The sequence below is a fragment of the Hetaerina americana genome, unplaced genomic scaffold, assembly GCF_022747635.1.
Source record: "Hetaerina americana unplaced genomic scaffold, ioHetAmer1.1.p SCAF_4, whole genome shotgun sequence".
Lineage (NCBI taxonomy): Eukaryota > Metazoa > Arthropoda > Insecta > Odonata > Calopterygidae > Hetaerina > Hetaerina americana.
In genome coordinates this window covers 97,347,100-97,359,620 of record NW_027286985.1, presented here as the reverse complement: position 1 = coordinate 97,359,620, position 12,521 = coordinate 97,347,100, and the positions used below count along the sequence as shown (strand labels likewise).

Genomic DNA, 12,521 nt, shown 5'->3' with positions numbered 1-12,521 from the left:
CAATAGCTTATAGTTAGAGCCATCAATTTGGATTGGAGCACCTCATGGCTTCCTTCCTTCAGTGTGGGTATAAGCAAAACGTAGAGCTCTTGAAAGGGCTTCTCATGTGAAGGTAAGGATGTCCTAGAGAAATGCCAAAAGTTGGTCTCTGGGGCCTTTATGCCTTGTTTGTCGGATAAATTACCCAAACTATTTGAGTTTCCCTCTTGCTTACTAGCTTCCTAGTTTCATTTCTGGTTTACGAAATCAATTCTCTGATATGTTCCCACTTTTTATCTATTTACCCTTCTCTCTGTACTAGCTGATAATTTTTCTATTGCTCTCTGGTTCTCCTTCCTGTATTGTAATATTAATGCCATTACATTACTCTTCAGTAATACTAAATTATGAACTGAATACTCATCCCCTCCCAGGGAACTGCGAATTGATCTCACTGTTCTTAAATTTGTGCCTTACCATAAAATGGTCTTGACTGATATCTTTGTGAATCCCCTGGCATATTCTATGTATACCTACTCTTATTGTGATGCCAAACCAAGTGCTTGTTTTGATAAACCCCTGTCTCCAGCAGAACTCTATTCCCTTCTCATTGTGTTTAGTCCTCGTACCTAAACTGTAGTCCCCTACTTCACTTCCCTCTTCCTCCATCTCTGTTTTTACTTCTTCCTACCTTTTTGTTCAATACTATTGCCACTGCTCACTCTTTTCCCGTCAGTGGTTTATTACTCTGTAGGTATCCAGTAAGCCCTTCTCTCCTTCTATCTCATCTTGCTTATCCATAGAAAATGTGTACTCCTCCCTTCATCTCTCGCTCTATACATTCATATTTTCATGTGGTCAACATCATTGCAGTTTTCCAAGTCCTTATTCTAAGTGGTTCAATCCTCTTTTGTGTGCTGTTGTCAATTTTCTTTGCAAGGATTTCATGAGATGACTACGGTGAAAACCTTGGCTCTCCCACCGCAATGACACCGCTTAATCAGCTAGTTCACTCTTGAGTATCATAGTTGCTAAGACTCACTGACATTGTAGTGTCCATCCTAATAGCTTTGGGATAAATAATTGTAGTTTCCCATTGCCTTTTTGAATAGCTTTTTTAATACGACACCCATCATTTCAAATGGCCATCCAATAGGGGTCAGTCATCAATGTGGCCAGCTCACTGACAGGTGCTGTGCTACCTTTCGTCTAGGTTTTAATATTTGAACTATCTGGCGTGAGTCGCCCTACCTGGAGCAAATATCTCTAGGGGTCATTAGAAAACCCTTCCACCACTTCCAGGTTATAGCCCATTGGGAGGGTTTTAAATATGTAATATCCATTACTCGGTCATTATATCATGACATAGTTAATAATTAACTTCGGTCGTAATGACTGGGAGAATGGCTAATGCTTTCACGAGATTATTCATTTGCTAGCAGCTGTTAACTTTGTCCACATCATTCTTAGACGTAATGAGTTATTTCACCTCAAATCTGGGTGTGTTTTTTGTTTGCTTCCTGCAAACACTATAGAACTTCCATGTAGTGCTCCTTATTGACCATTTAATGTAGTGTCAAGAACTCATGCTACACTAAGCAATTGAAATCAAAGAAAACTGAGCAGAATCATGCCATTCGTTTGAACTCAATGGCTTTCTTTATTCCTAACACTTCATGAAGCAATAATTGGGCCTTAGTTTAGCTGTTAACTTTGTCCACATCATTCTTAGACGTAATGAGTTATTTCACCTCAAATCTGGGTGTGTTTTTTGTTTGCTTCCTGCAAACACTATAGAACTTCCATGTAGTGCTCCTTATTGACCATTTAATGTAGTGTCAAGAACTCATGCTACACTAAGCAATTGAAATCAAAGAAAACTGAGCAGAATCATGCCATTCGTTTGAACTCAATGGCTTTCTTTATTCCTAACACTTCATGAAGCAATAATTGGGCCTTAGTTTTAACGTCATACCTGCACACCTGCGATTCAATGTCAGTTAGGATCTGTTTGAGCATTTATGTATCGCTGTTGACTTCATTCAGCAAATCATGAGCCAAGCGCATTCAGCTCAGTTTTTGGTAAAAATTAAATAATTATGGCAAAAGTTTTCCTGTCTCATGCTCACAATAATTGCCTTGCATGAGCCACTTGGTATGCCAACGTCATAAGTAAGCCTCTCAGAGCATGATCATTATGGATGATGAATCTTCCTTGATTATCCGTAATCATTATTCTTTCACTTTTGATGCTGTCATCGGTTGTTAATGGCTGGAGCTCCCAGAACACTTGTCCTCTCCATGACCCTCTTGAAAATGTTCGTACCAATTGCGCTAATTGTTAAAGGCTTGCCAAAAGACACTTTTGACGTTTCAAATGCAGTGCTAGACTTTATTCCATTCTTAAAGCAATATTTAATGCAAATCTTTGTCCCATTTTTTTCCACAAGTGAAAAATCACCCAGCACATCAAAACACAACCTTCTCCACAGTCAACAAAAAACACAATGTACCCTTTCTAAATGGTTACCAATGTCAATAATACTTCAGAGACAAGTTTCCTAGCACAACAGCCAAATAATTTTGGCAATGGGGCTTGTATGGGGATCGAGATGGTGCAGTGGGTATTGTGCTGGCTTCCCACCCAGAGGGCCTGGGTTCAAATCCCGGCAGTGTTGAATATTTTCAGAGGTATCTCTATCCCTACTTAAGGTGCTTTGTTGGGGGCACTTTGAGTGGGTACGCTGCCCATCAGATGGGACGTTAAGCTGTGGATCCCTTGGCGCCTTTTGTAAAGAGTAGGCTAATGCCCGACGTTGGGTTTCTCTCCACCCTTCATCCTTACCTGTCCATCCCCTATGGCGCAAATGACCTCAGCAGTCGGTCGCCTCTCCTAAATACTAATACTATTTGGCTTTTATAGTCTTCAAAATAAAATAATCCACTCACTTTTTATCATTCCCTACCTTTTAACTTTCAATTCCTGATTCCTGTCTAACCCTGCAAAAACTAATCGGAATACTCTGCTACTAGTTAAGGACTCACAACTTGGGTTAGGGTGTTTGTGTAATGGTCTTCAATGTGATGTTTAGGGGATAGGTGGAAGAAGGAACCATATAGTCACAATCTTTCCCCAATTAAGTCATTAAATAAAAAAAATCCTCATTATAGAATTCCAGTGTTGCGGGAATTTTGAGGATTACTGTCAGTTACTAAAACCTTTCCCAATTTTCAACCACTGGTGATACGAAGTGATTGCCCAATGTTCAATTTCAATTTATGGTAATAGTTATTATTTATTATTTTAATGACACAAATATCATAACATTCTTGCCTCTTTGGGTGGATTATAATTTTGAACATCACTGTTTTAGCATTCTAGATGTACAGGTACTAAAGTCATGTGCTTTGAAGATCCACCGTGTTATCGGGATTGTGGTAGTTAGAGTGTCAATGTGTTTAAGGTGCATGAGAATTTGTTTACTAATTACTCATCTGCTGAGTCTTTAACAGTTGTCTACTGAACCTTTTTTGTTTTCACATTGAGCCCGAAACTATCACCTCCAAAAATTGATTTGTTAAAATACATTTTCGAGAGTATACTATAATATACTACACAATACTTCCTTTCATAGGTTTTAGCATAAAATTTTGTGTTCCTAGAATTTATGATTTGGAAAGTTTATTTTGTGGAAATGGTTCATATATTTTGTCTGATATCAAATTTGGGTGATGCTGTAATGGTTGTCTAATTTGTTTCCCAGGGCAAAGACCATCAAGAATGTTGTGACTGTGAACGAGGAGTTGACTGCTGAGGAGTGGAAGCGTCGCTATGAGAAGGAGAAGGAGAAAGTGGCTCGCCTCAAGGGCAAACTGGAGAAAATGGAGTCTGAGCTTAGCAGGTAAGGATTCTTTCTCTCTTGCCTCATCAGAGTTTGGCATGAATATTTTGCCCAAATTTGGTTTCCTGCTTCAAATACTCAGTTGTGTAGCTGTGATGGTGGGCAGAAATCTAGCAATGCAGGGTAGCGGTTGATAGTCTTTTATTAAGATCATCAGGTTATCAAAAAAAGTAAATTCTTATTCACTGTGGTCGTACCCGTTTCTTCCACAGTCAGTTAGAGTGAAACTTGGAGCTATTTGAATCTTGATTAATTGGGTGTATAGTGAACTCTCGAAGATATCCATGTACAAGTATGAATTTTTTTTTTAATAATGAAAAAAGAGCTTCATTCAAAGTATGCTCCTATGCTAGTTAGACAATTCTCCAGATCTTCGGGATAATTTGTGGATACCATGCAAGTAAAAATCTTTCTCTTTTGCCACAAACTATTTGTCCAGCTATTTTTTCACATCTTCGTACAAAAGCACTGCTTAGAAAGTACGTGACCCATCGATGTAAACGAGTGGTAATCAGGAGGAGCCAAGCCTGGTGAGTAAGTGGCATGGGGTAGAACTTCCCAGCTGATTACATCCAATGTGTCACCAACCAGTTCTGCCATATGTGATGGAGTATTGCCATGAAGAAAAATGAACATATGTTGCCTATTTTGGTATTATGGTCTTTTTTCTAGCAGCGAATGGTTCAAATTGAACAATTGTTGTTGGTAGCTGTCATGATGAGCCAGTAGCCATTTCACCAGGGTTTAGCTGCTCAAAATAGACCACACCCTTATGGTGCCACCAAACACAGAGCATTGTCTTTCTGCTGAAGCGATTTGGTCCCGCAGTTGATGTGGAGGGTGTGGAATTCCCCGAGTTAATGCATGCAAGGAAATTAATAATGGAAAATTAACAGTATAGTGTAAAAATATTTATATTAAAATATTAAGTACAACTGGCAACTTTTAATTTTGTGAAATTAAAAACTTATCAGAAAACGGAGGAATTTAAAACTTGTATTTCTAAAATACTATATAGAAATTTTAGAACATTCAATTATTTTTACAATCGTAATATCATTAACATTTTGAAGTGCTGGGAAGATAGTGGTGAAGATAATCCGTTTGATGAATAATCTTGAGTTTACTATGCATGATTCATTGTTATTCCAAGCTAAGAATAGAAGCACATAAGTGTGCCAGTATCAGAAAAAAAAAGATGCATTGACATTGAAATTCCAGGTCTGATCATATTACTCGTAAATATACCAAATATTTAGAAATATTTCCTCAAGACAATGTGCATTGTTAAGTATAAAGATATCCCATTTTTGTTCTCTATTAACCAAGAAAATCCCTCAATGCATGTGAAGTAAAACTGCTAATTTTCACTTTTGTAGGGACGACAGGAAAAAGCGTAAGATGTGAAAAAATTTTAATACCTGGGAAAGGAGAATTTCTACAATCGACAATGTTCTATTTCACTTCGTCATTCTATTGCCAAGTAGGGTAACATTTATGTTCCTGAATTAACTGAGGACAGCTAACGCATGAGAGTCTAACCTACCTCGCCATTCAACTAGTGCATACCTTTGCCCAACTTCAAAATTTTTTGAAGAAGATAGAATTTTTTTGATCAAGTTTAGTTTTGATGCAATAAAGCAAGTTTCAATACTTATTATAATTCAGAATCCCATCAACATTAAATCTGTTCTGCTGAGGCAGTGCAAATGATCCCAGTTGTAATTCACCAGTTCAGTTCCTCTGTTTTCCATGCTTCAACATGCTCGGGTGAAAGGCACTCGTCTTCATGCCTCATAATTTTACGTGTGTGAGAAATGAATAGCCTACCTTGGATGGTCTTACAATGTGTAAATTAACTAACTTGAGTCTTAGTCATACAGTGTATTCGTTTCATTACGTGAATCTTTTCCTGACCCGCTGAGGTTACGATTTTGAGTAGTTCACATTTCTGTCACAAGTGGCTCTCTGTACTGCCCCTCCTTATTTAAATTTTTCCCTGGAAGCATTCACATTGCTGCTCTCTTTCTCGTCTTTTTTAGGTGTCTATGGGTTAAGCTAAGTCAATTTTTTATGATGCACGTGAATAACTGCTTTAAAATGTGAACTTTTTAAATCCAGCTCAGCGCAAATAATGGGGAAAATGGAAAACGAAATTGTGTAAATATGCGGTTCAGCATATGTTGGAAGTATAGGAATTTGTATGGGACGTGATAAAAATGTTGTATATTGTGGTGAAAGGTAAATTCAGATTTTTCAAGTATGGGGTTTGACTGTAGTTATTTAATTTTCTTCATTTGTTTAACAATGTGAAATAATTTAAATATGATATAAATGGAGGCATCATCGTAACCTTGAATCACCCGATGGTAGAAGGGTCAAGGTTGTGCTGCCATTGACACAAACCTTTCCAAGGGGATGGGGGGCATGGTGAGTGGTGAAGACAGGATTTGGTAGCCTCCTGTGGCAGCAGAAATGGCAGAGGTTGTGATCACACTCAGAAGATTAAGCAACCATATCTCTGTACATTTACAAGTTCTCACATTGAATTTGAAGTCTGAATGAGAGCACTACTTGAAATGCTATGAGTGTAAGAGATCATGTCACCAAATTTTTGTTGGAGCTTCCATGATTAAAAGTACAGAGAGATGGAAGACCAATATGATGAGTTCTGTTTGAAGCTTGATATCTATGTGTCCAATGTTTATTAGTGTGTATTGTGTTACTGTAGTATTTATTATTAGTGTTTAGTGTTAGTGATTTAGGTTGTGGTAGTGAGAATCATTTTCTTTGACATGTCCTATATTTACTTAATTAATTTTTGGACAAAACGAATGATTTGTTTTGATGGCTTTTTTATTGATAAAGTCTTAAGTGTTTGTTAAGTTTTAAGTTTTTAGGGTTCTCCAAAGGTTTAATTCATGCCTCACTGTTCTATATATTTACAATAAAATTTTCAAGCTGTAGGTAGGATTACAGCAGATTGATATTTCTTGTGAGTGGCTTTAAAAATCCCTTATTCACACATTTGTATTGATCTTGGAAAAAAGTAAGTGAATTGCAGGAAAGTGCAACTTAACTGAGAAGAAAATTGTGGGAAAAACAGAAATGATTACTAATGTTTTTACATCTGCCCCAAAGACAATTTTGGTGATTCTGTAGGTAAAAATTGGTTGATGAAGTCACCTCTTGTTGGTTATAGTTGGCAATAACTTTTTCGTTGCTCATATTTAGGCATGTGTTTATGTAGTTTATACAAAATACTTGCGATAGAAAGTGCTTTCTTGCTAAACCATAGCTTGAGTAAAAGTATTACAAAGGTGCCTTGTCAGTTAGATTAGTATTTTAATGAACTGATAAAGTGAAATCATGGCTGTCCTAATGTGCATTCGTAGGACTTTTTTAAAGTTTGGTTATTTCAGATTCCATTTCTTGTGTCTCACAAAATTTTATAAGACCAGATTGTACACTATTTATTTCTGTGCACTTATTCCTTTATCCTTTCGATGCCACCTGGACATTATTCAGTTCTTTTGAAATCCTCTAGAATAGTACTTTGTGTATGTTGAACTTAGTGACAAGTAAATCTCTGGTCTCCTAACTTGTCTCTTCACTGCCTCATTTTATCCTCAAATTATTTGATATCATGGCTTATGCATTGAGGAATTTCTTCATGCCTGTATTTCAGGTGGAGGGTAGGAGAAACTGTGAAATTGGAGGAACAGGTTAACCTGAGGGAGGCTATGGATGCAGCAACACCTGTAGCTCCTCCTGTTGAGAGTGAAAAAGGTAAGCCATCATTTCTTTTGTACCATTTTTCACTTCTAATACCACTGAGCATTTTTCTCATCCTTAGGGAGTGTTTCACGTTTCACATATGCACCATGGAAGTTTTGAGTCTGTACAGGGAGTCTGCTTTTACTGTCAACTTACAAAATATTGGATTTTTCTGAAAGAAAAATGATGAAAATTGATTTCTAGTGATTTTTGAGATGTACTTAGTGCCACTTTTATCACCAAATGGTGAAAATGAAAAGTTATTGTCGGAAATAATTATTATAATAATTTTAAAGGGAGTTAATGGACCTAAGTCAACATAAGTTAACTTAAGTTATCCATTCCTGGCATGCTTTCATCCCTAATTGGTGACAGTTAAAAGGATGAAATAGTTTACTACCCAGTTAATAGATAAACCAGCTGATGAACTAATTCAGGTTGTGAACCAAAAATTCATTCACTTTTTTGCATTTCATTGGCTGTCAGTAATTTAAGAATGTTACGGATGTGATTAATTTTTTCAAGCATATCCTGGCCATTCATTTAAGTTGATTACTTGATGATTAAGGGTGATTAATGAAATATTTTTACTATTGTATATTTCTTGAATGACAATATGTTCTAATTAAGGTTCAAATGATGAAGACTGCTAATTATTTTATTAAAAATTAATGGAACCTTGTGCATAGAACTAAATAAACAATTTATTATCGTCCTTAAAGAGCCCCAAAGAAAGTATTTGCCACACTGTCTTGTTACCCTTAATTCATCCGGTACCAAGTATGAAGTGAACACTGACAAATTTTTCTGAATATAGTGCTATGAATACTTCATGGAAAACAGTCATTTCAACATTTACTTTAAAGTGCCTTTATTTCCTTGACTGTAATTGGTATTTTCCCACTAATTATGAGGAGAATTCGTTGGTTTGAATCCCATTTCCAGTTTTTGGTCCTGGTTCAATTCATCTCTATCTGTTCTTGATACTGGGCACCAACAAAACTTTCATTTTCTGTTTTATGAAGCCCTTAAAACCTGATTACTAAATTGAATCTCACTATCCACTAGACTACGGTAGCTCTCATATTAATACAATCCTAGAATAGATTATTGGATGTAAAACTTGGTGAAATAGGCTTTGTAATTTTTTTTTAAACATTTGAGCTTGCTATGGTTTATTGAGTTAAATGTTACAGTGACGATGCCATTTAAAAGTTAAAGCTGGAAGTGAGTCATTCTTCAACGCCAACATTCTGGATGTCAGGATAGATCTCTTTCGAAAGCAATGCCTTGTAGCATGAACCAAAGGAATGATCTCAAAATAAAGAGTTCAAGCTACATTTAATTTTATGCATTAACGACAAACTTGCGACCAAAAAGTCTTTTACACCAGATGTTCAAAGGGACAAGATTTTATGATATATATAAAGTCAAACTCTATGTTTATGTTATCAGAATTTCTATTTTCCTGCAATTTACAACATTTTTATCATGTACAATACAGCTGCCAATTTTTATTCCTTAAATGCAAGAACTGGTAACTGATAGATGGGATTATTTACTCTGTCTTTTTGCAATGGATTTTCATCAGTGCAGCAGTGTGATGAGCTCCTAAATAATAAGAAATTTGGAAAATTACTTCATCGCATCAAAACTATACTGAATCAAATATAATATTATTTTCTTCAAGCAAATTTGAAGTTAAGACAACTTTTTGAAATAGTGGAACAGTAGGGTAGCTCAGATTCTTAGTTTTAAGTTTTCCTCAATTACTACGGAATGTAAATTTTACCCTGGTTGACAATGGAAAGGCATGGTGAAAAAATACATTTTCAATTGAAGGCAAAGAAAAATTTGCAGAATTAGATAATTCTTATGATGGAATCGTATTGATTTGGCTAAATGTCCAAGACTGCAGGCTCTTCTCTGAATACAATAGTAAAATATCTCGATTTGATTTTGAAACAAACCAGTGTGGAAATTTGTCTAAAAAGAGAAAATATGTCAAGAATTCCAAGTATAGAATTACCAAAAGAGTTGGTATTAAGGGCTAGATCATCAAATATTCCTGTGAATACAGCATCATCATAAGAGAGATAGTATTGCACATTCCCCCAAGATTGGAACTCAAAAGATTTCACCACATCCAATGGTTGGATAGGTTAAAAAATGGCACAATCTTGTATTAATGGCTGTGTGTGGTAACATTATACATGCTGACTTTAAGACTGCAATTTGATGGAATGTATAAGAAATGAACAAACTACTTGAAGGCTGTATCCCAAAAGATGTTTTCAATGCAGAAGAGACCGGATTTTTTTAATGTGCTGCCAGTAAAAATGCCCTGCTTTAGAGGGTCATAGTAAGATGCTTCGCAAACAAAAGACTTGCTGTCTTTCTAATCGCAAATGCAGATGGAAGTGAAAAGGTTCAGTCACTTGTGGTTGGTAAACCAAAGATTCCTAGGCGTTTCAAATGTGTTAAAACTTTGCCCACTAGATGTACTGAAAATTCAGCACAGAGAAACAGCTTCATGCACTAGATATCATTTTTTAAAGTATGCTAGTTTCACAAAACAAGATATTATATTCTACCAACCAAATTTGTTGCTCTATTAAGAAATATCAGCTGGAATATTCTGTAATAGTTGAGCAACGGCAACAATTTGTGTATTAATATTTCTTTGTGGTGGATAGTGATGTTTAAGTACACCCGAGGACTGAAGTATTTTGAATTGCCTCTACCAACATTACAAAAATTGTAAATTGCATCACCCTCAGAGCCCATGGCCCCACAGTCCAGGCTAGTGAAGTTTTACTATATTTTAAAAGGCATTCATGCCATCTGGTGACATCATTGGTCATTGCATTGTAGAAGATTAAAAATAAGGTGAATTTAGCTAAACAAATAAAATATTTTAATTTTTTCTCAATAATGACCATTGATAAACTGTAATTTCAACCGTGAATACAGCTTATTTTACGAGGGATTGGTGTAGGTCACAGAGAGCAGTGGGAATGGGTGTCAAGTTCAACTTCTATGCTATGGTCAGCCCTATACTGCACAGCATTTCTAACAGTCTCTGAGACCACTTTCTTACGAGAGGGATTTAATTATTTTCAGAAGCAATTGAAAAGCAGGTGGTCTCAAGTCTAAGGAGTTTGTTGGATGCTCCATGGTTTCTCATTACCTCCTTGATTTTAACTCCTGCATGGGTAAAATAATGTCATCATCTCTTTCCATATCACTGTAATTCCACTTCTGTATATTATACGTATATGTTAGTGTTTGGCTCTCAATTGCAAACAGTTGTGCGGTGAGCACTATGCTCTTTCAAAAGTAGTTTTCTTATTATAAGATTTGGTGCTTTCGTGGCTCACAGTTGTGGTGAATTTTCGAAGGTTGTCCTATGGGACAGGGTTTCTGCTGCTGAAATTTTGATACTAACTCTTGTCATTCTCCTCAGGGCATTGCATTAACATTGGTAGCTGAAACCTTGACACTCAGGAAAACCCACAAAGACTTCCCTGCGGTTTTCTTATTATTTTTCAATCACCTATCATCAAATAATCAACATTTAATTGAAAAGGCTGTATATAAATTGCATGTATTGCCTTCGTATTCTTTTTCAGATGAGTTACAGTTTGTGGTGTTGTTCAAATTATTGGAGAGCATGTCCATATTTATGTTATCGAAATTCAAAAACTGATCAATGAAATACGCAATCAAATTTTCAGTAAACATCTTTTAAATTTACAAACTAAATTTTAACTGATCCTGGCAAATAAATGAAAAATTATTAACAATATTTATAAAACAAAATTAAATTTCTTTTGAGGTTTGATGAAAGTTAATGCGAACCTTTATTCTATATGATACAATCAAGGCCCTGCAAAATTGAAAGAAATATCTCCAAGGCTCAACTTTAACCTATTTGTTGGTTTTTTTCATTATCAGTCTGCAAAAATTGTTCATTCAGATAAATTCTACAGGTTGTTTTGTTGGTGGATATTGGTAGTTGAGTTAGTGTTTTGTGACTTGGGCATTAAAAGATCCTGAAAAGTTCAATGCTTACTGCTACCAATAATTAGATCCTACATCAAAAGTAAATAAATGAGAAAAATTGTTTTTCTTGCAGAAAAATCTTATTGTAAACAATAGGTATTGGGTGGATGTTTGATTTGAATGAGCATGTGAGAAGCACCATTAATTTTAGTTTAGGAGACCTGGAAGTGCTGGTGATCTTATAATTAATTGATAATCTTGATTGATTGTCTTGGGGGTACGCTTCCTCAATACTTATGTTGTTGATATTTATTAAATCGATTCTTATACATTGTAGTCTATTCCATGTATATATTCTATTTTTAATAAGTTTTTCAAAATAATAAAATCATGTAATGGTTTAATTTACACCCTTAAATGCTAAAGTAATTGAACTTAAAGTCTGCAATGTGCACCATTTCTTGGAAACCACGTGAACATTTGGATTGTATGCCTGAATGAAAATAAAACTGCTTGGTAGAAAAAAATGCAGTGGACTCTGATTAGCATGTTTTTTGAAGGAACATAGGTATTGTGAATGTACTACCAGTAAAAGTTACCAACCAGGACTGACCTTAAATGGCAAGTTGTAGTTGTAATGCGAGTAGCATAAAATAAAGGTAGATAACGTATAGCATAATAACTTTCTACTATTCAGTCCGTAGCTTGTTGGTGGTAACATGGAGAAATCATACATTGTATCAACATTATGAAATAGATGCAATGAATTTTGTCTAAAAACTTCCTCAATCCCTATGCATTTGATACTTCATGAATCCACGCTAATAATGTTACAACATGCACCACATCTGTACGGAT

The 12,521-nt window shown here is 35.6% G+C and overlaps 1 protein-coding gene across 5 annotated transcripts in view; it reads left to right on the top strand.

Moving 5' to 3' along the window:
- The window catches only part of Khc (kinesin heavy chain), a 56,204-nt gene that overhangs the window by 9,467 nt on the left and 34,216 nt on the right, over positions 1-12,521 (top strand). For 3 of the 5 annotated variants that reach the window (XM_071589645.1, XM_071589646.1, XM_071589647.1), the window contains 2 exons: positions 3,744-3,881; positions 7,570-7,672. In XM_071589645.1, the coding sequence (XP_071445746.1) occupies positions 3,744-3,881; positions 7,570-7,672 (241 nt within the window). The remainder of the gene's footprint in view (positions 1-3,743; positions 3,882-7,569; positions 7,673-12,521) is intronic. The other 2 variants (XM_071589648.1, XM_071589649.1) reach the window with 1 other exon arrangement.